This window comes from Cottoperca gobio, chromosome 22 (genome assembly GCF_900634415.1).
Source record: "Cottoperca gobio chromosome 22, fCotGob3.1, whole genome shotgun sequence".
In the NCBI taxonomy this organism is placed as follows: Eukaryota; Metazoa; Chordata; class Actinopteri; order Perciformes; family Bovichtidae; genus Cottoperca; species Cottoperca gobio.
In genome coordinates this window covers 10391600-10415723 of record NC_041376.1, presented here as the reverse complement: position 1 = coordinate 10415723, position 24124 = coordinate 10391600, and the positions used below count along the sequence as shown (strand labels likewise).

The 24124-nt window shown below is 41.9% G+C and overlaps 1 protein-coding gene across 1 annotated transcript in view; it reads right to left on the bottom strand.

Moving 5' to 3' along the window:
* The window catches only part of unc79 (unc-79 homolog, NALCN channel complex subunit), a 33520-nt gene that overhangs the window by 8218 nt on the left and 1178 nt on the right, over positions 1 to 24124 (bottom strand). Inside the window, 31 exon segments of the mRNA XM_029461057.1 lie at positions 573 to 1210; positions 1212 to 1791; positions 1907 to 2056; positions 2287 to 2449; positions 2613 to 2795; positions 2918 to 3207; positions 4366 to 4548; positions 4680 to 4881; positions 4992 to 5173; positions 6630 to 6787; positions 7163 to 7311; positions 7411 to 7490; positions 7973 to 8114; positions 8420 to 8647; positions 8881 to 9096; positions 9648 to 9788; positions 10979 to 11102; positions 11867 to 12057; positions 12392 to 12622; positions 12735 to 12906; positions 13119 to 13345; positions 14565 to 14593; positions 14974 to 15014; positions 15350 to 15438; positions 16411 to 16475; positions 16608 to 16737; positions 17619 to 17674; positions 17783 to 17878; positions 18074 to 18244; positions 19689 to 20002; positions 23144 to 23264. Coding sequence (XP_029316917.1) covers positions 573 to 1210; positions 1212 to 1791; positions 1907 to 2056; positions 2287 to 2449; positions 2613 to 2795; positions 2918 to 3207; positions 4366 to 4548; positions 4680 to 4881; positions 4992 to 5173; positions 6630 to 6787; positions 7163 to 7311; positions 7411 to 7490; positions 7973 to 8114; positions 8420 to 8647; positions 8881 to 9096; positions 9648 to 9788; positions 10979 to 11102; positions 11867 to 12057; positions 12392 to 12622; positions 12735 to 12906; positions 13119 to 13345; positions 14565 to 14593; positions 14974 to 15014; positions 15350 to 15438; positions 16411 to 16475; positions 16608 to 16737; positions 17619 to 17674; positions 17783 to 17878; positions 18074 to 18244; positions 19689 to 20002; positions 23144 to 23264 — 5742 coding nt within the window.

The following is a 24124-nucleotide window of genomic DNA, read 5'->3' as shown; positions in this document are numbered from 1 at the left end:
ATCTACAGGGAGACTGAAACTTAGGAACCAAATGCATCATCGCTGTCGGCTTTAGTCCCGGACCAAGAAACAGTTGATGTGCGAGTGTCAGGAGGACACAGTGATCTGTTAGAAACATAAACTGTGACGAGGTCAGTGATTAAGTCTGGAGAAAGGCTGTGAAGTGATCTGTACGTGATTTAACAGTTTTCATCGTCTGCTAATGGATTTTCATATTGAACGGAAATGGAAACCACTGAGTGCCTGTAACCATGAAAGAAAGAAATTCCAAAACACATCAGCGTTGTTTGGAAAATGGTTAACCTAAAGTATGGATGTAAAATTAAAAAATAAAAAAGAAATCCTGATTAAAATGTAATTTAATTAAAATAAAATATTGTAGTTTAAATGGTTGAAATACACAACTTTGTGCACACTGTTACAAAAAGTGATTATTGTGCTTTTCGAGGTATTGGGGAAGCCTCCTCAAATCTTAAAAACCACCTTAAAAAATCAATTTTAATCAAATCAAACAGCACCTGACCATCACACTGGTAAAGTGTGAATTCTCTTTATCCGTTCTTCCTTCTTACCGGTTTCAGTGGTCTGCTCACCGCCCAGCTTGTCAAACATATTGAACGTGATGTCCAGGTATTCCCTCTGGATGGCACTGACTGCTATCTTCCTCTGCTTCCGTTGTCGGGGAACAATCTGGATTTTAAACTCTGCCTCATCGTTGTCATCCCCGTTGTCAGGTTTTTGGTCGCTGTCCACTTCATCACCCATGTCGTCGTCGTCTTCATCGTCCCCATACTCTTCTTCGCCGTTGCTGTCACTCTTGCTTTTTTCTGGGGAGGAAAGAGGCTCTGCTTTGTCTTCTGGGATGTCTAAGAAGATTGTCCTAGCAGAGGGACTGGTCCCCGGTCCCATGCTGGCCTTTAACTCCTCGCACATGTCGTCTAGCGAGGTGTCAGGGACATGTGGGGTCTTCCTCAGCAGGTCTCTCTTTTGCTTCAGGGTCATGGGGCTTTCATGGCAGACATTTTCCACTCGGTCAGGAAGATCCATAGAGGTGCTGGGAGTCACACGGTTTGACCTTCTTACCATGAGGTCTGGGCTCCTTTTGTCACTAGAACAGTCCTCTACACTCACCTGAACCACAGGAGACAGCCGCAAAGTCTTGCTGCTAGCAGGGGAAGCAGAAAACTTTGGGCTGCCGTTGAACTTGGAGGCCATGAATGTGCTGAAGGTCGAACTCCTCATCGCTCTCTACGATCCTCAGAGGAGGCAACGTTTCAAACACCAAGGAGTCGCTGTCGGACATGGAGAGTAGCGAGTGTTTTTCTGGAATGGATGTGCAGTCAGAGGAGAGGTCGATGAGGTCTTGGTCCTCCTTCCCTTGAGCTGATCCTCCTAGCGAGCCCAGGTCCAACTTGTCGTCAAAGGTCTCCATGCAGCTGAGGCGGACCTCGGGGATGACAGGCTTGGATCCTCGTCGGTCCACGGCATCGCTGCCCTCCACCCGAACCGAAGAGTCATCGGATGATTCTTTGCCGTGATGCCTGCCGTGGGACGTGCCCGAGGATGGGGGCAGGACCTCAGGGGGCGCCTGCATGTCACAGCGATCAATGCAGGATTTACGGCGGTGTTCGTCCAGATTGAAAAGGATGGAGTCAGTGTTCGAAATGTCCAGAGACTTCTGCTTGTGCATGGCCTGCAGCCGCTTCTTCCTGGTGCTCTCCTCCCTCACACAGTGCAGAATGCTGTCCTGAAGGGCGCTGGCTTCACGGTACTCTGACAGCTCAATTTCACCTGATAGACAGAAGAAAAATGTGATTTATCCCAGCGAACATGAGACCCTACTGTCATTTCAAAAATATGTTCTGCTGTTATACAATGTTTGACTCTGAAAGCCTCTGTTTCTTACTTTTCTTGGCATTCAGCTCTACCGGCTGGTACTTCACAGACTTGCTGCCACCTATCCTCTTCAGGCGGGCAAAGAAGGTCTGTGACTCCTTGTTAGCAGCACCAGTCGGTGTGTCATGGACGTCTGACTCATCGAATACACTGTCCTCTTCTAAGATGGAGAAAAATGTACATCAATAGGAGTCATACTCATCCCATCTTGCCATTATAATCTACACGGTATAGTAAAGCTTTTTCTTGTTGTCCTAATTTGCAGTCATAAATGGTATCCTTTTAAAAAAAGAGTTCCACCTAAAATCAACGATTAAACAAATTGTTCAACAGAGTAGACATCTTAGAAGTCTGTTGTTGAGATAAACAACATCCTTTATTTTGCTTCACCTTTTTCCTTCTCACTGTAGCGGCTCATGTTAGAGTTGTCGCTGTAGAGCGGTCCTGCTGTAGCGTGGGGACGACAGCTGTGATACTGGGCATTCAGTGTGTTGATGGTGATGTGAATCAGATGGAGGACCACTTTACTCCCGTCCATGTCTCTGTAAGGGTACTGTGGTGCACAGAAAAATATAATAAGCTTATGTTATTCTCTTTGTAAATCATACTGTATATCATATAAAGAAAATATGTAACAGCAAGATTCAGCAATCACTTAGAGGTGAAAAGAACTCAACCATATATATCCCACTAACACATAGTAATACAAAGAGCACCTTATAGAGGATAACTAGCAGGGCTTTGAGCCACATCTGTCTGATGTGTGGCTTCAAGGCCCAAAGAGAGCATCGAGGCGGCTGCTGGAAGTAGTGTCTCAGCTGGGGACATGTGCAGTACTTCAACACCTGGACCACCAGGGGGAGCAGCTGCTTCCCTAAACCAATATTGTAGTCCATCACCTGGAAGAAGCAATGTTTTCAATGTCATATTCTTCACAATATGAAACCAAATATACCAGTTAATCTCTAACTGCAATCACAGAATACCAAAAAAAAATTATAATAGATTATCCGTCAGTCACTTGTGCAATGCCGGCGATGAAGGCGTTGAAGCAGGTAGAGGTGCGCATCTTCTGAGGTGCAATCATGAAGCAGCCCTCCTGCTGGTCATAGCCCAGCAGCACGTACAGGTGACGCTTCACTGTGTTGAAAGCCTTGGCACTGCCGATGTCGGCCTCGGCGCTGCTCTGGTCTTTGGCCATAAATTTCATGAGCACCATCATGAGCTGGTGAACCGTCTGGTGATCGATGCCGGCGTCCTCAGGAAGCAGGTCTCTGATGACGGTGTCCTCCTCGGGAGACGGGGTCTGGCCTACAAGAGGGGCTGAAGCGTCAGGGTTAAAGTGCGGGATGAAAAGTGCTGCAGACAGAGGAGAGGATGGCGAGGAGAGGGGGGGGGGGGGTAACAACACAGAGGTGGGGGGAGTCAACTCATCCTGTCCACTTCTTCAGGTGGAGACATCATCATGCAATACACATACATCAGTGCAGCGTGTTCATGGAATATGTAAACAGGGTGAACACAAAAAAAATAAACAGCTAGCTGTCAGCAAGAGTGTTGCTTTTAACTCTTTCCAGTGTCAGAGTTAGTGAAGGATGAAAAAAACAATGACTGTCACCATAGAGCAAACATTGCTTTTTCATATTTTCTGTCATAATTTCATTTAAGATTTATTAATAATCCTACTGCAATTTCCTCCAATATGATGTGATTATGAAGAATAATGTTTCAGGTTTAGGTTGTTATTTACCTGGCAGGACTTTCTCTATCATATCTCCCAGTGTCGGGGCAGAGTGCTCTTGCCTCGTAAGCCTTAGAGCTAAAAACCACATATGAAGAACACAATTTAGGAGAATGTACAGGGGACGAAGTACAGGACACATGTCTGAGCTTCATCGTCACCCAACACATGTGCACACACAAACACATAAACACACAAAAAGCACACTTTATGACCTCAAAACAGTATAAAATCCAAGGAATATCAAGAATTAGGGCTTAACACAAATATTAAATGACAACATCATGTTTGAAACCACAAGAAGCATCTCTCAGAAACTCAGATAGCCTTCTGTGCAGAGCTAAAGATAAAATGAATGACATGGTTGGGAGTTCCTTTATTAAACAAAGTTATATTTAAACATTCAAGTGAGGTGAACGTTGGGAACAAACAAGTGAAGAGAGAAACATTAGGAAAATGGGTAAACGTTGGTCAAATAGTATTTGCAAATAAAGAAGCATTTGGTTTCAAATCACCACATTAGGACGCTACAGACAGTGAGTGCTTCTAACATATAAAGTGATGATAAACTGACTTAAAGATACAGTCATGGATTGTATCTGTAATGTCAAACAAAGCACCTATAGGGCACTTTAGAAAGCTTTTGCAAACACTGTTCGACCACAGACTGAATGAAAGTGATTCAGGTTCAGATTGGTTGAAACGACAGGCTGATCTGTGCTACTCACGAATGCGGTTGCTCAGTGACTCAGGGAGTGAAAATGCCCGTTTAGACTCAGATGGGGCTCCCTTCACACTGTCCCGGAGGGAACGCACACTCTTCTGCCGATTCCTGGCAAAGCGGGCACGTCGTATCTTCCACATGGCTGCATCGCTGAGGTTGGCTACGTTGGTGCGTACAGCTGTGATGGCTGTCAAAAGAAAGATTGTAATTTGAAGCACCAATAGGCTGCAATGTTTATGTTACAATAAATATTCTGTGAAGAAATGTGCATAGTAGGTGGAGCAGCTGTAAATACTCTGAATGGGGACAACTACTTACTAGTAGGGAAAGGGAACTCCTTGTTGCAGTCCAGGTGTAACTGAGCCTCCAGAGATAACGTTTCAAAACGGTTGACAAAGAACTCCCAGCTCAGGGCAGGAATGTCTTTCTTCAGGAAGTGCAGCAGCAGAAGCTTGCTGAGGATGATCGGACGATCCCTCACAACAGTGTCGAACTGGAAATCCAGACACAGGCATAAACCCTGCATAATAAAAAACACACACATGTAAATACACTGAGGACATGAATGTATGCCTCTACATGAACACACATTTAGGTCCATTGGATTTAAATGGGGCCTAACAGGGTCACCTGCAGCGCCGGCCTCTTGATGGTGTCCAGCAGCAGTCTGGCCCGGGTGGCCACAGCTGGGTTCACGTCCTCCACAGAGGCCAGGAAGCAGCAGAAAGCTTGAGCCAGCGAATACTTCAGCAAGTGGTTTTTTGTCACCGCGCCAATGTCCAGGAACCGACACAGCACCGCTACCTTTTCCACTGAGAGTTTTTATGGGAATAGAGAGTGAACGGGAACAGATTACACATTAAGAAGAGACAACTGAGCTGCCACATGTCCAACCATAATGACCTAGATATAATTAACAGAACCAGCTATGAAGTCATTGATGAAGATAAGTTAATGTGTTACTTAGCTTTCTATGCCATTATATTTGTGTTCACATAATGCATGGGTGCATCAATATTAATTGTGTTTGTTAAAGAGCTGAGAAATTACCTAATAAATTATATAAATAATGTAAAATCTACTTAAAATGTTTAAACACATTTTAAGTAGATTTTACATTATTTATATAATTTATTAGGTAATTTCTCAGCTCTTTAACAAACACAATTAATATTGATGCACCCATGGCAAAATATCTGTTTTATATATCTTTGACATGCAAAATGTATAAAAAGAGAAACAAAAAGTCTCATTGGTCATCTACTCTAAATGTAAAAATACATTTCTAAAATATATTGCTCATAAATGTTTGTGTCCCCAAGACAACGTTCACATACACAAAGTGTTACAAATCCCCTGTGTGGAATGAGATAAGAATGCGTTCAGTTATTTAAAAAAAGAAGATCCTTTCAGTAATTATTTATAATGACTCTAAAAGTAGACTTTTATTCTGAAATCCATAAACCTTCACCCACTCTGGGCTGATAGCACCCAGTGGTGACCACCAGGTGTCAGTGTGGGGGTTAGGCGACGATCCAGAGCAGCACCACACTGACTGTTGGTCACATTTAAGGTTTTAAATATATATAAATATATATATATATGTATATGTATGATTTATGCTAACAATTATATCTAACAATTATATCTGTTTCAACACAACTGATAGGACAGTGTAATACAATTGTTAGACCATATGATATGATGATATAGACAATCAGCATTTGAACCTGTCATCATGATGCATAATTTCACTCGGTGGGAAGACGGACTGAATTTATTTGACCCTTTTCTAGGGTATTTATATACAAAATAGGCTAATAACTTTACAGCTTTTCAGAAATATTTACGGTATGTTTTGGGGCTATTGTCAATTCATTTGTCCTCCTGTTTCCTTTAATTCATACATTGAGTCAGAGGACCTGTCCTCTGCCTTTGTCTCAAGGTCATACAGCTCCGCTCTGCCAATCACAAGGCGGGAAAAACCTCATTAATCCCACAATTCGTCTTTGCCGCCACACGGTAACCATGACAACAGGAGGAGATGTGGGCAGACAGTGGTTTAGGTAGTATATTATATAAGCAGACTGGGGCCATTTAACGGTTCATTCATGAACAACCACTCGGAAATAAAAAAATAAAAATGGACAGTTTAGTCAAATCATGATGAGATGTTAACGCTTGTATATGAGGTTTTATATAATCATCTTGAGAAGCAAATGCAGATACACAATAAATGTCATTTTACACCATAAGCCTATATCTCACCTGCTTCAAAACGTATTTTCCAGTCTTTGCTGTTGAAGTTTGTGTTGATGAGGTTCCAGAAGATGTCCGCCCCATGCGACAGAGACAGGGCGTGGAGAAGCTGAGGCACAGCCAGAGAGGCCAGCTGGCAAAACTCTGACTTCAACATGGACCACAGACTGAATAACAAATGCCAAATTAGACACACACACACACACACACACACACACACACACACACACACACACACACACACACACACACACACACACACACACACACACACACACACACACACACACACACACTTGCTGTCAAGGAGTTGGTTGAATTCAATTTCATTTCATTTCATTTTTGTGAACTGTCTATATCTGTATTTTGCCATGTATACATCTGTTGCTATCGGTATGTTCAGTTGCTATGTGTTGTATGTGTATATCTGTTGTGAACCAGCTGTGACAAGCAAATGTATCCCTTAGGATACATTTAAATGTAAAAAACAGAAGACCTAAAATGAAAGCAACAATGATTTAAAATGAGCTGTCAGCACACACCTCGGGATGAGCATCTTCTCCTGGATGTAGGCCAGGAACTGGGGGTGATCCTTGCGGGCCAGGTACAAACACTCTCCGTGGAGACACAGGATCTTCAGACAGTTCAGCATGTTGAACAAGATGTCAGGCTCCTCAAACCTGGACATTTCCTGAATACATAGGAGATATGTACCACACTCAAATAAATCCCAGAAAACATTCTTGAATGCCTCCAGTCTCTTTGTGCCTCAGTTTTAATATACACGTACCTGCAGAATGGTGTATATGAGCTTTAAAGACACTGGGAGCTGCTGGTAGGAGAACTTCTTATCAGAGTTATTCTTCATGGCTGGAAGGAAGAGTGTAGTGTTAGAAACAACTCAACTTGAAATGAGATAAGGTGTTAAATAGCGAGCGATAGAGGTGGTGGGAGGCTGGTTTGTTACCCTTGGGAAAGAGCCAGGCTAGCTATTTCCTACTAGCTACTAGCTAGTATTTATTTATATTTACCATAGGCCTACAAACATGAGAGTGGAATCAATCTTCTCATCCAACTCTTAGCAAGAATGCAAATAAATGTATTTCCAAACATGTTCAGCTATTCCTTTAAATATAAGTTAATAAGTTAAACGTTAATAAGTTACAGCTAGCAACTGGTACGTTTGGCTAATAGGTTAGCTTAGCTAAAGCAAATAAGCATATTTTCCAAATGGGGAAGTATTCCTTTGAGGATTATTGGTATTCTTCTGGAAGTTAACAGTTCATGAAATGCATTTTGTTTCAGCTGACACATTTAATGATTTTAACATTGTGTACAGAACAGATACACACTTGGGTTGTCAGGAGAATTGTTACTGGGGTTGTCAGTGTGCACGCCACTTGTGGTGTCTCCTTCCTCACTTCCAGTCCCTGCACCGAGGGAGAAATCTGTCTGAAAGAAAAGCAACGTCTCCTCCAAACAATCCGTTGGTTCCTGCAGAGGAAATCAAACACTGTCAAAATGTCTCCTTTATATGTTTCATAATCACGAGTAATTCAGCAAATTTTTATTTGTGCCATTCACGAGTAATTTGAACTACCTATTTGTCAGTTGACAAAAACAAAGAGAGACAGAGATTGAAATGATTTATGAACATGTTTTTTATGTCATCTACAACAGCATTATCTCATTGTGGTGGGGGACATAAGGGTTTACATGGCATTCATTTCAAAGACCTACCTGCTTAATGCACAGGGTTCATTTATATCAGACGCATAAAAGTTCATTATGTGTCTCACCACAAGACGAATCTCTTCTCTGGGGGTCAGTCTCTCCAGGAGCTCACAGCCCAGCTGGTAGCACAGGATACTGGATTGGCACAGACTGCACTCCAGGGCCTTCTCATCCTTCTGGCAGGTGTGTGAGCCCCCCCACGGGGCCTGGAAGACGTTGTTGACTATGCCCACGATATCCTTCCCCAGGCTGCTGTCTAGACCCAGCATCACACCGTCGTCCTGGAGCTCCATCTGGGACAGCAGGAGATATGACCGTAACAACAGGGGAACAGAAAGTGGAGCACAAAGCACAAATCTCAAGGTGCCCCCTGTGGGCCTTGTTGTCATTATTCTCCCTATGAATGAGCAAGAAGAAGAATTGTCTTTAAACTGTGTACAAACATACTTCAGTGTACATTCTTGGAATATGTTTAGTAATGCGATATAATAGTGTTTGTATTAAGAGGTTTATTTTGTGTGGTCACCTGCTTTAGGATGAGGTCAAACATGAGAATGAAGCAGCCGAGGTTCATGTCATCATCGTCACAGTCCAGATCCAGAGCGCAGTGGCCGGTGGCGTGACCCAGGTTTTTAAAGGGGCTGCAGCGCAGGGGGCTGCGGAATGGGCTCCTGAAGGGGCTGGGGAACGGACTGAGGGTGTTGAGCTGCCCATGGCGTCCTGGATCTGAGACCACGCTCACCTACGAGCACAGAACACATCACTATACAAAGTAAAGTATGTCACTTTAAATTCAAACCATTTATGCCTCTGGCAGTCTTTTAATCTCCAACATTCCCCTGTTACTGTCAGTTATAATGACACATGAGTGCAGAGTTGCTTGGCTAAAAAATTCAAAGGTAAATCCACATCACAGTCAACTTCAATAAAGCCCTTTAAGGGAGCTATATTTAGACATTGGCCGTTACCATGGCAACATACCAGAGAAAGGTATAAAATAGAAGTAGAGTCAAATTGTGTCAAAAACCTAAAAGGGATCTGATAGAACGCAAATATTGCAGAAAAAAGAAAGCTGGTGTAATAAAAACAAGTCAGATGATGTTTTGAGTAGAGGTAAGTGAGTTTGTTGTAATACACTACAAGTCCTGGTTTATTACTGATTCAATAACTAAATATGAATAATACAATGAAGAATATGAGCATTGAACCCTCTTTTTTGGGCGGTAGAAGTTTACATTACATTACATTATGTAATGTAGAAGAAGTTTAGGCCTTTATTCCTGTCTCCCTCACCCTGCGAGCCCCAGTGTTGCCAGTCAGATCTGAGGCGCGTGACTTCCTCTGATTGGCCAGCTCCTTCAAAGAGTTCACGCCATCAGAAAACATCCCAATCAGCAGCTGAAGAGGCACCACAATGTCCAGCTCAGACAGCACCTGGGTCCAAACAAGACATACAAATGTTTAAAGGATCAATTCACACTTATCACAAAAAGAACTCAATTTAACTCCTTGCTATGCAAATAGTTTTGATATTGATATTCTTTCTAATGCTAATGTTATCTGCCACCTTCCCAATACAATTGAGGTGAATACAATTTTGTTGAAAAATAACATTATATAAAATCAACAGCAATGTGACTTTACCGAAACAAATTCCAAGTTACTTAGGATGTCATGGTCCGAGGGATTTTGTTTGTAGTTTGTTTCCTGTTTTACTTTTGAAAGTCACGCTCCTCATGTGTCATGTCTTGTTTTACTTCCTGCATGTGTCCTCTTCCCGCCTGTTTTCTGTCCCACCTGTGTTTCATTAGTTTATTATTGCCTTGTGTATTTAGTCTGTGTGCTTTCCCTCTTTAAGTGTCGTCTATGTTTCTCGCTTGTGTTTTTCTGCCCAATCCCAATCTCCACCCTAAAGCCTCAAGCCCTGAACCCTCAGGGACTTAACTGACGTCACCTGGTAAATGCCTGAGTGTGAGAGGCTGCGAGGGCTTGAAATGTTGTAAACAGGAATGAAACAGCAGTTTGCGACATCACATTAACGTGACGACACCAAAACATGTTATTGTATTGGGTTTTAATTTGAAATGTTTTACCGTCTTCCAGGCTCTTGCTTTACGAGAGATGTGTGTGTGTGTGTGTGTGTGTGTGTGTGTGTTTTCTAGGCTTTAACATGAACACTACTACATCATGACAATATAAATAACTACGTGACAGCACACCATAAACATACCAGGAGGTATACCATGCAGAGAAAGAACACTTCTTCTCTGTCTGATTTGAATGTGACGTTTTTAATAAGCGTAAGTGTAATCTCTTGATCATAGTTGTGACAGAAAACTTGAAATTGATCCATGTATACAAGGCAGCAAGCTGTGGGTGCATATGGGATAAAAGGCAAAATCCCTCGTATCACTCTGAGTCTCATTCGCTGACCCAGATCCATATTCAGCAGAGCCCCTGCTCAGACTCTCACACTCTATGACAACCTGTTCAATTCACACGCACTGTGGACAGAACCGCAGGATGTGAACTGGACATGTGACAGCGTGTGTGTGTGTGTGTGTGTGTGTGTGTGTGTGTGTGTGTGTGTGTGTGTGTGTGTGTGTGTGTCTATGCGTGCTTACATGCAGCCACAGCAGAGCCTGCTCTTGCACTGACGCTGGGTAGCCAGAGAATCTGCAGCTGATGAAGCCAAACATTTCTTCCATGGAGAAGGGCAGGGGGCACAGCTCAATATCAAACATCTTACTGTAAGCAGAAGGCAGAACAGGATATTACGTTTTTCAGATACTGTTACACAATTGTTTGTTTAATCAGTACACACAAGCAGAAAACGGCACGTTGTAATTTTACCTGGCTAACAGCCAGGAGGCCACAGGCAGTGATTTCCTGGAGTCTCCACTTGTTAACTGGCAAACTTGCTGTGATGACAAGACTCCATGAAAACTAAAACCATTGCTTTTACATTTCAGTTTATGTTAACCAAGCAAGATACAATGTGTCTGTTGTTTCCCTCACCCCAGTCTTTATGCTAAACTAAGATTATTATCTCCTGGTTCTATCCACGGACATCAGAGTGATATTATTAACTCTCTGCAAGTAAAATAAAAAGCTGTTCCCTGAAATGTCAAACAATGCATCTACCTCTCTAGTCTGAGATTATTTTCGTGCTGCAAAAGCTAGCGTCATGCATTATAGACCATTTAAGTAGTATTTTGGGAAAAGAGGCTTCTTTCACTGATTCTGTGGAGTTCACACCAATCTTTAATGTTTGGACCACTAAAACATCTGCTATCAGACTCATTTTTAGCTGCATGTCATGTTGTGTGCATTTGGCCAGTCTTACCTAGGACGAAGCAAGTGACACAACTGTATATATAAGGTATATCAGAATAAGCACAAGTTACAAGTAACTTATAATAGAATATTCACCCCTGCTTATATGCAATAACAAATGTCTTTATTACAGTTATAACAACTTCAATATGCAAACACTTGGAGGTACTGTATACCTGAGCACTTCCCGGAACTCTTTGAGCTGGTTGTCGGGCACCTCGGTGCGGATGGACTCCAGCCACTCAGGCATAAAGCACTCCCAGAGTGGCTGACTGATGACATTGTAAGGTATCAGACACAGGATCCGGTTCAGGCCCTCCTTCAGCTGGGTCACTGTGCTACATGACTTGTCCCAGTAACCTCCCACCTGCAGGAAAATGTGCACGGAGTGGTTTAGATCAAACACAGGCAAGATAATTCAGATGGTGGCTTGCCCTCCTTCATTTTAATAAACTTCAGCCCTCAGTGACATGCTGATTTAATTATATTCAGAGCTGTTGCACAGTGCAACATGTTACCGAGAGCTATGACTGAGATAAACATTTGGGATGTGCATTGGCTGGATATTTGCAGTTATAAAGTTCACGTTAGTGGTGTTTTATGAATATAACCTTTCCCCACCCACATCCGATATCAGCATCCTCCTCTATAATTCCTCAACCAAATACTGTGTGTTCAGTTGAACTGGATCTTGGCCTTACCCTGGCAAACTCAACAGGCTTGGGGAGCAGACACATGACCATGACGTCAAATCGGACTTCACACACTGTCTTTAGCCACTTGGTGACAAACTGAGGCTTTAGCTTCTCCACCAGGCTTCCAACCTCATCGTCCATCATGTAGGCGGTGGAGTGAAACCACTGGAAGACCATGCTGACCAGCCGAGCCAGACTCTCTGTCGGCGTGTTCTCATTGGGTGTGCACAGGCTCACCTGCGCATGTGAGCGAAGGTCAGAGAAGAAGATTAATTAGTCAGGTAACCATGGCACACATCCTTATCTCACAACTCCCTGTTATTGACAGACACAGCCTGTAATTACACACCAGGAACCAGATGCCGAACTGACTGAGGAGCCGCTGGTCGTGCTGGTCGTCCTCCTTGTTGTCAAACTCAATGTTGTCCAGAGAGTGGTGGGAGGCGGACAGGCCCATCTGACGACGCCTGTTCATCTCAAACTCACGCTGTTCTGCATGAATTTCTGCCTCCTTGAGAAGACTAGAAGGATACAGAGAGGACAACAGAGGGTTCACAGAGGTGAAGAGAAGACATAAGAGGGTCATATAGAAGTAGAAAGAGCTGGAGATCACGGCCAACACATTCATTTCATGCCGTATTTTTGTCCGTATATTGATGTAAAAACCTGTTTCCCAGCATTACATATGGCCTTTAACTGTGGCCGTGATAAGTCAGTGTGCACTGTGATGTACCTTATAACAGCTTCCACAGTGCACACTAGCTCCTCCGCTCCGCACTCCCTGGTGTTGATGGGAGGGGGCGAGGTCTGGTACAGATGGGTCTCCGCCGCAGCCCCCACCTCGCTGTGATGGTTGACATGGCAACGCTTGCAGTAGCGGACAGGCCGGTTGCCATGGCGCCCACAGCAGCCAGCCGAGAAGCAGGTGACCACAGCCCTCCGAACATGAGAGCTGCAGTTCTACAAAGCCAAGCAGCAGGGGAAAGGAGGAGGAGGAGGAGGAGGAGGAGGAGGAGGAGGAGGAGGAGGAAGAGGAGGAGATCAGTTTATTTTTGTTCTGGCAACAAAATTAAAATATGCCACAATCACAGCCAATAATGCATTATGGCATGCCTCTAAAAATAAACATGTTTCCAGGCCTCAAAAGCAACGTACTGCTGTGACGATGAATATCGCCGTCTACGATATGTATTTGTTTCAGAGATGTTGATCTGTCAGAAAAAGTCTTTATGTGTCCCTACAGTGTCTCAGGTTTCTAAAAATAAAAGGCATGGCACTAGAGGACCATCCTAATCTGATCAGCCTCTAATCTTGTGCCATTAGAGGGATGCAGTGCTCCCTATCAAATTAACATATCTGTCCTCTGATGCTGAGTTCTCTCATTTCCCCCCATCCAGGCCTTCAAGAACAAAAAGCACTGGCCTGATGTTACTTTTGTTTACAGTACGTTCTATCTTTGGGTATCATGGTGTCCAGTTGTTCTCAGATGAAGATGGCAGAGCTGGTGTAAATCCCGGTGGGAGTTAAAAGGGTTTTCTGAAATGAGGGTGACAAAGCCTGATCAGAAAGGGAGGTTGTGGATTATATATTGCTGGACAAACAAGGATGGAGGCCGTTTCCCCTGACAACAGCGGGCGGCTGCTCGGCCTGACGGGAATACCTGAGATCATCTCACACTCAGTGTTCCCGGTGTCTCCCTGGAAACCAGCAGGGAGCACTTGGCCTCAGCAACGCATTCAACAAGAGCGAACAAACATCATGCCCCAGCAGCGTCATGTGAAATGATGTGGCCTTCACTGTGCCGCTCCAGTGAATGGACTTCTCAATGAAGAAAACATGTCAGGTTCATAAATAAATTATCTACCTATCAAAGGTGAAAATGGATTTCATAAAATGTCTTCCACGAGGTTAACAGCTTCCAATTTGTTTCTGTTTTCAGTGATAAAACCATTTCAAGCATGTGTATGTGCAGTTGAAGAACAAATAATTGCAAAGGTTTATTTGTCCTAAAAATGTAGAAACATATAATAATTATAATTATAATTATTATAATAATAATAATAATAATAATAATAATAATAATAATAATAATAATAATGATGATGTTCAACTGTAATTGGATGGATAACAATGAATATGAGCAAATGAGAGAGTAGTACAGTACAAATACAAATCTTACCTTCTTTTGACAAATGGCAGATATCTCTGCTGCAATGACAAATAGACAACAATGTTTAATTTGCAGACAACATAAGTAGCTTTTTCATTGGAAAATGAAAACTTTTCCTAAAACTTTGTATACAGTACAGAGCCGCTTTTACACATGAAATACAGCTTAGACTATATAATATATAATACAATATAACAACCCACTGCCTAAAAAGCTCACTTTCCATTGTAAAGCACAAATGTTTTAGAAAACAGGAGATGATTTACATTAACTACAGTATATCCTCAGATGACTAAACTTTGAGTATGAGATTGAACTTTGGCTTCAAACATGTAAAGGAACAATTATCATATTATTAGATAATATATTACGTTCTATATATTGACTCTCAAACACCTTTTTGTTTGTGCGCGCTCACCTTGGGGGAGGAGTACATCAACAAGCCACTCAGCGTGGTCCCTAAAAAGGTTGAAGGAAAGTAAAAACAAATCTTGATTTAAAGGCAAACTACTTTTTAATAGAGCTGGGACACAAAATATCTTCCTCAATATCAGAGAGAATACAGAACTACAAAGTCATGCAGTTATAATATGCTGGAGAAAAGAGAAACAAGTGGCTGCGTGGTTTTGTGATAATAATCTCATTATCAGCGCCAGGGAATTACGTAACCATGGCGATGTATTTCCCCTGGGTTAAAGTGACGAATAATGAAGCATGCAGAAGGTGATGAATGTTTTGAATGGTATCCTATTGAAGAAGGGGGGATGGAGAAAAGAGGAGAAACAGATGCATACCCTGCTATCCTCTGGCTGCACTCCTCGCATATATAAAGAGGAGGGGGCTTGTCTCCCAGGGCAACAGAGAGAGTAGGATCTATACACATCTGCAAAGTAAGACAGGTGGCGTTACAATATAAAAGTGGTATTTAAAAATCATACAAAACTTTGGAATCAGGCAAATTATTTTGCCATTAATGTCCAAAAGTGCATTAAGAGTTTACGATGGGGCATTCCCATTTAAACTTGTTTTGTTTTGAATCCCCTTCCCCCCCAAAAGAAATGTGTTCATACAGTCCCTTAGAATAGAATATCACACACTACATTTGCTATGGTAAACATTCTCCATTTGTCCCTCTCACACTGTACTCTCCAAGGGTAGAACATCACAATCTTGCCCAAGAAATCATGTGACACATATACAGTACCTGTCTCCCCACGCCTCTGTGTGGATGGCTGCGTACATATGCTGCACTCTGGTCTCTTGCAACCTGTGCCTGGCCCTGTGCTAAACCTCGACGCTTGTGGCCTCAATGTTCAGATGGTGCACTGTAATTCACTGTGCTCACTTGATGCCACCCTATCCTCAAGGGCTGCATGGGGTCACCGCATCCAATTAAGCCCCCTCCTCCCCGTACCCCCTCCCTGCTCCTGGTAATTCAAATCCAGCGCCTGTCCGTGCCCCTGTTGCTACTTTATTTGTCCGTTTTGAGCACAGTTGAGTAAAGGCAGGCGAAGCTTATACAGCAGAGCAGCGACAGCAGATACTGGTGTAAAGTAGCATTGAAGTTGATATTATTACCCCACTCTCACAGCTGCACTGATTTATTTACTGAGGGGCTCACAAAAGCAAACACACCGGCACGCACGGTTGAACTCGGTAAGGCAATCTGGCACACGCCCCATGCATTCCCAAAGACGTTCTCAAGGGATTTGAATACAGAGCTGCTGTTAATCCATTCTCTCACAGTAATAAAGCATTGAATACATAAAAGGACGTGGGATCCAACAACAATAAATATACTTGTAATGTATTGTTTAAGACTTATTTAACATATTTCTTTTAAGACTGAAGTCACCTTGACAGCAGGTTTGTTTATAGCATTGTGGCACTCGATGTGTTGACAGTGGATGGGGTTCCAGGCTGATCCAGGAAATTGAAGAGAGACAAGATTGGCAGTTGCGGAGGAGAAAAGAACAAAATGGAGGATTCGTTAGCCCTTTAGTCAGTTCAAGGACAGAACAAGCAGCAGATGTGATATTAAGAGAATCTGACCTGTGTACTGAAGCCCCCTGTATTCACTGATGGCTCCTGGTGGCTTCAGGTTGGGCCAGTAATGAAACAGCATCTGCACAGCTGGAGGCTTTACTTGGGATGGTCCATAGGATATGACGTAAAGAAGGTCCTGTACACAGTATAAACATCAACAGTAATTACAAAGTGCAATGATATGTCAAGATATATGCATACTAATGAATGGGAGGCAAATAGTTAACATCTAAAATGCTTTCTATCCATTTTGTAAAGACTAAATGTTGACTGTATTTTAAAGAATTAGCCATTTCGTTAAATACTCTTAGGCCTATTTGCTTTTTTGCCAAGAGTTACTAAATGAAAAATGGTCTCATATAGCTAAATATGAAGCTAGCACCAGTAGGTTAGACCGTTAGCTTAGCTTGGCATAAAGATTGGGAGCAGCTAGCCTGAAATATACAACTTGTAGTTTTAAGGTTAGCTATGCACAGTTTTTTTTTACATTTCAGTTGTTGTATAGATTAAAGAAACAATAAATGAAATGTTAATTTGTGGGCTTTAGCTTTAGTATGATTTTCTTTTTACCTTTGAACAGAGCCAGCTAGCTGTTTCTCCCCCTGTCCAGTGTTTATGCTAATCTGTGATAGCCATGCTCTGGCTCTAGCTTGGTGGTATTGTTCTTCTCTCTCAGAAAGAAAGCTAATAAGCATAGTTCCCTAAATGTCAAAGTATTCAAAATGATTTAAGAGAGCAATAGCCTACAGTAACGTTACTTCTAAATGGAGAGTTGACGTCAAACTGAATGAAGGTTTTAATTTCTAATAGCAATTGCTGTATTGGATATGAATATGGAAAGTAAAGCCCAGGCTTCATTTTTTCCCCAGAAAGACCAATTAAAGAACTGTTTTTAGGTTTATTTAGTTACAGAAGCTAGTTTTTTGTTTGTTTTTGTCATGACTTCAGTTCTCTATTTGGATTGTGCATTTACACAAATAACCTTATATCTGCATTATGTTTTTAAAGGGCAAGTACCTTCCACACTTCCTGTTTGTGCTTCATTAGACACTCCAACAATTGACAGTGATACACTAGAAAGAAGAAGAGACCAGCTTAGGTAGAGAGCCATTACTACACAATATTACAGTAAAGGTTATGTTTCCATGCATGCTTCGAAAGCAGCAATTATGATGGTTTACCTGGATTTGTGGTGTACTGCATTGCAATCATGAGCATAGAGGAGGCAGACAGATTGACATAGGCTGGGACTCCACCCTCCCTCCGAGTGGAGCCCACTACACATAAGCAAGAAAGAGAAAGAGAAAGAATGAACTTTCACTTTCTGTTTAAGATAGTATTACATGTTTCATAAAATAACATTATTAAATAAAATAGCATAAATAGGCTAGAAAATCACCAATTATCCTACTATAAAGGTACAATTTTGTTATGATGGTAAGTAAATTAGCTGTCTAAATGATCATACTTACATATAGCCATGGGGAGGAATGAGGTGCTCAGGTACTCAATGATGTCTTTGTGGAGGAAAGGGGGAAATGTGGCTAAAGTGGAGATCATAGTATAGGGCAAAGTGCTGAGAATATCATCACTGAGAAAGGGCAGGAGGCAAGTTGTTGTGTAAAATATGGACTGTCCCAGATCTGAAGAGAAAGGGAAAAGGCAAAAAAAAAAAAAAAGACAAAGAGAGATACACAGACACTCATTCAATGAACAGTACATACAGTATTCACATACTGTATGCAGCCACAGATGTCAAAGTTACATGAAATTTCAGTCATTAAATATTTTATATATTATAACATTATAACAGTGAAATAAAAGACAGCATTTGGTATATGAACTTTAGCTGAGGGCAGTGAGCTGTCTTTAAACGCCACTGAAGTACAGTTTGCCCTCAGGAAAAGTTGAGCATTCTAGTCAAGGAGATGAGTTTTCATGCTTCTGAGCTTTTTTTAACAGTGGTAAAATATTCATGAAAAACAAGAGCACTGACTGTGATGCAGCCTTGGGCCCGTGAAAAACATTGTGAAAATAAGTAATTCTCAGATGTATTGTAATTGTATTGAAAGAAATAAAAGGTAACACTTTCTGTGATGCCAAATGTCTATGATGCTTTATAATCATACTTACAATGTGTTATAATATGCTTACAGCTCTGTATAATTATAGTTATAAGCACACATAAATATTCATAATGCTTTATAAAAAATAATTGAAACACATTATAAGGCATTTCATAATTACTTATAAGGTCTAGTATCATAATACTTCATAATTGTCACTTGTCATTTTTTGCAAGGATCATCGTGTATAATAATTCCAATAGTAATAATCAGCAATAATAATCAGCAATAATCCATTCATATTATGCAATCTATGCAAGAACAACACACAACATGTTTACTTAAAGCATACAATGACAATTACAGTGACTCATAATCAGCTTGTAATGTATTATATCTGCCTATACCTCAGGATATTCATTACTTTCCTTAAAGCACCCAATGACCACTTAGAGTATAGTATCATGTTATACAGTATGATCATTGCAAGAAAAGTGTCAGTGAGTGGAATTGGTATTATGTTACTTCACCTTTTATGTCATTATAAAATGCTTTCAAAATGTGTTTTGACTATTAATGTGTGCTTAGAACTATAATTATCCAGTAATATAACCAGATTATAACATATTATAAGTATGTTTATAATGCATTATAGACATTGCCGTCATAGAAAGTGTTTCCAAATAAAACATTACATTTGCCGATGTGTGTTTTCCTTTTAACTTATATACTTGCACATGACAACATAAGTAGAACATTTCTTCCACTTTACATAACAACCATGCATTCAAGTATGATACACAGAAGAGAAGGCCTATGTCTGCTGTATCCAATGGCTTATGAACGATTAAGTTGACAGGATCCAGCGTGCTCCCAATCACCCCATGCATCCCTCAAGATCCTCAGCAGGACTTCTCTTCTTCAGTTACAAAAGAGGCCAAAAAAGCAGCAGTGGCTTCATGCAGGCCAGACGGCTCGGGGATGATGATGACAAACAGTGGTGCACTGGGCCTTGACTCACCATGCTGACCGTGCTGCAGCAGGGGCACCAGGTCAAGCAGGGTCACGAGGGTCACATAGAGGCCCTGATAGTCCAGAGAGGGGTACTCTGAGAGCTGAGCGTCCCGACTCTGCTGCCCCTGCCCCCCGCGGTCTGACGGGGCATCGCGCAGAACGCTGTAAAGGAGGGAGCGAGTAACTGTAGGGTTGATGGAACTGACTTGTGGTCTTAGAGATGGGGTGAGTGGGAATGGCACAGGAAAAAGACACATGGTCATGGGCACGGCCAAATTGGAAGCTTCCTGGTTCTCCTTCCTGCCTGTGCGGGACAGAATGCTGCTCCGGGGCGGGAGGGGAGGGAGGGTAGGGGAGGGGAACAAGGGAAAAAAAGAGACAACAAAGACACAAAAAAACAGCACATTACATTGAAATGGCACTACAGAGACAGCGTAAATAGAAAAAAACAAACCCAGATAAACCCCACATAGGATGCAGTGTCTCACTATTTGACTGTTTCACTGAAGGCACGGGCAATTTTTCCCTGCTTTGTCGGTTCAGAGTGACTTTAATTCAATTTATCTTGTTTTGTCTATCTTTGCACTTGGAAAACAAAAAAAACATGAGCACAAACTGCAATGATCACTGCATCTCATGCGTATCTGGTGACAAGGAGCAAAAATATAAAAAATGGCATGTTTTCAGTGGCAACCCCATACTTCTCCAAAAAGGCACAGTGCAAATGACTGTCCCTCGATGGCTGCCATCTTTCAATAGGCAAGGTCAGAGGCTACCATGCAAAAAGGCCAATGAGCCGTGGAATAAAAGAAAAAAAAAGAAAAAAGAAAAAGAAATTTCCTTGTCTTTAGTGGGGCTGTCAAGGATGGGAGTGACACCAAATTGGCTCGGGAAAATACAGAGGTGACACTTTTGAAACATGCTTCAGCCAGTAATAAACATGTGTGTGAGGTTAGATCAAATGCTCCTAGGTCACAGCACATGTTTATTGCACCAGAGAAATAATGTCCGTATGCATACGTTATGATACTGTTGTAGTATCATCAGGAGAAATAATGAGATCCAACAGGCATATGGATTCAGGTTTCTAAAATAAATGTAACAACTAATCTACGGTAGAGGAGAAACTATAATGACAAAGGAATAGGTTGTATCAGGGAGATGACTGGTAGCATTATGTTTGTGAGCTAATGCAGGATGGACAATTGTGTTTGCTGTCCCCTGGGGAAGGTGGTGGTCAATTTTAAGGGAGGGAAAAACAAAAGGAAAAATTAGTTGGATTGAGTGTGGAGTGTCTAGGGTGGAGGAGGGGAAGGGGGGGGCCAGAGAGCATTGCTCTTTTTACTGCACATTATAAAAGAGCTAAGCTGTTCTATCAGGCAAATGATTGGGATTTATCAAGAGAGCCCAGATTATAAATGCTGATGTATTGTTTTTTTATTGTTTTTATTTTGAAAGGTCACTCAAAAAGTAGAGTTACAGCATTCTCCAGCAAGTGAAAAAGGGGATTTCAAGATCTTTTAACAAAACACTAGATGCATAATGTTAAGCCTATAGCTTAACAGTTTATACTGTCAACAGAAGAATGTAACATTGTCTGACTTATCCCCCCAAAGTAATACTCTGTAAGATTTTAGTAAGTGTAGATTAATTCATAAAGCTGCATTATTATACAGCGTAAACTCAAACAGGGCTAATTCACAACAACAGACTGCGTCTCAGAGTATGACTTTTTCACTGCCCATTTCTCATATAGAAAACATCATTATTTTGAACAATGAACATAGAGATAAACAGACGCGCTCACACGCATACACTGAACATATACACACAAAGACACACGCATATGTGCATACACACACACATACACATTACTACAAACAACACAGAAAATTACAAACATATACGACACATAAAACACATGTAGAAATGCACTGATACAGACACATGACATACATTGACTGTCAAACCCTGCACTGTCAATACAAATTCATTGACTAAGCAGTAATTCAACACACAATCAGACTTCCTAAATGTTCAGATTTACAGAAAATCATGTTTAAACAATATGATTTCTGCTGCCTACAGTCATTCTTCTCAGAGTGATACGGTTTGGCATGGAGTCAGCATGGCTCACTGATGCAGGGAGCTCAATCTGACAAAGCTATGCCTCATCTGTAGGGAGGCATATATGCTTGTCAGTAAACAGAAAAGTTTAACCCTTCTTTATTTTCTGTTCTGCATCTGACCTGCACTGAACCTAAAATTGGTGTACGATACAGTAACCACCTCCTTTGGCCATTTCAGTGTTTCTTTCCAGGAACATGACACATGCCTGCTCCACTTGTCAAGCCTCACTACTCCCACTTTCTCACTCTCTTTCTTTCTTCACCCCGGGCTTCAGAGGGCACAGGTGTATGGATAATCCTGCAGTCCCTGCTGAGGAAACCAGACCCCTCTAATGGTGGGGAGAATTACGTGTTCTGTATATCTGAGGATAAGACGCTCTGCTTTGGGAAAATATAAAGTAACTGTTCAACGGTGGCATCATTTATTTTGCCCCTCAGAGACAAAATCGTCACTTGACTTAACGCAGATTCCCCCAGTTGCAGCCCCTGTCATGCTCCATCTGTGCCAAAGACATATGAGAGGCCATGTTTAAAACAGCACGGGGGCTGCTGGGTGCTGGAGAGCCCTTCAGCAAGCACAAAGTCACCAGGATACACTTTGAGCATCACTCAGCAGAGGAATAATCCTTATGGGGCTGAGGCATAAAGTGTAGAATTGAGGCCGGCTGCCAATCTCAAATAGATTGCACCCTAAGCTGATAATAATGATAAAAGTGGGGCATACAAATTCAGCCTCCAGTAATCCCACCCTTTTTGTAAATTAGCTAATAAGCTAGGACAGCACTAATATTTTCTGTGAAGCCTGCAGGCAGTAAGACTAAACCAACCATATGACAGCCCAAAATATCCTATCACTGCAGAGTACTTTGAAGAAGCTCCAGCTGGAAAAACATGGGACATGACACATCGTAAAATAAGATGTGTCCAAAATGGCTGCCTACTTGACCTGTGTTGGAGGAAGAAATAACACACTGTTCCTTCCACAGGCTTTCACAGCACCCAGGGGAACAGGCTGACCCTGCAACTGCAGAGCCGGAGGAGCTGCCCTCCACCGGCCTCCTCTGGGAAGGACACAACAGGCCGCCCCAGGGAAGAGTTCATTTAGCAAGCGACCACTGAATCAATAAACATCACTGAGCCGTCTATCTATGCTGCTGCTTTAACACAACACCATAACTCCATATCTGCTGTACCTCCTTCTATCTTCTGTCTTTCAGAAAGGGTGTCAGAACAACCTGCTGTAACTTATCTCATCTGATCGTGGAAGGAACCTCAATATCAAACATTCTACAGTCTGGTACTTCACCTGTTGGCTCCAAAGCAGGGTACTTACCTGAGCAGGGTTTGGGAAAAGTATTTCAGTGTGTTTGCAATGTCTGTTCCGGAGGGCACAGGGTAAATATTGTGTTGCACACGGTTGTGATACTCTTGCAAGTATCGTATCTTAGAGGCAACTAGACAAAATAAAGAGCAGAGTAACAAGCAAATCAAAACTAGTGAGACTATCATATGAATCTGAGTACACAGATAAGGCAAATGGCAGTGCATGCATGAAGCTGTGTTTCTGTTGTTTTTTCTCAGCCAAGATTCGTGCACGTACTGCGGATGCTCCAATTATCAAGTTAAACAAAGAGTCTGTGTTCCCATGGTTCTCTGGCCATCACCAGGTGACCTTTTTGGTACAGCAGCGAGGTCACAGTAATCCCTAGAGGATGCAGTAACCTATTGCTTACAGAAACAAGCTTATGTACAAAAGGTTGCCAGTTCAAGTCCCAAAACAAGCTGGGAAAATGCAGTCAGTATGAGACATACTGTAAGAGAGGGCTTACTCATCCCTCAGCAGAGGAAACTGAGAGACATTTCTGCAATGGCCCCATCTATGTTGAACTTCACCCTCATGTTGGTTTTAGGTATGAATGTATTCTTTTTGTCTGTTTTATTAAGAGTTAAATTAAGTTGATCGCTGACCCATTTTCTAAGACTTTGGGCAGCGGTGTTTAGCTTCCTCCCTGACCTGTAAATGACAAACCCCAAAATAAAAATAACAGCTTCAGGCATTGAGCATGTGTGGTCAAGGTCTGTGCTGCAAAACATAATGTAGCACACATGCTTCTCTCTTCTTAAATCTAAACATCTTGACGGTCAAATTATTTTATTTTTAAAACATTTGTGCCTAAACACAGCAATACAATATGGAAATAACAGCTGCCAATTTGTTGTTCTCTAGTGTTTTGCTGATACTAGCCTGAATAATTCGTCCATATTGACCACTAACAATATTAGAAACACACAACTTTTAGCACATTGAAATGGT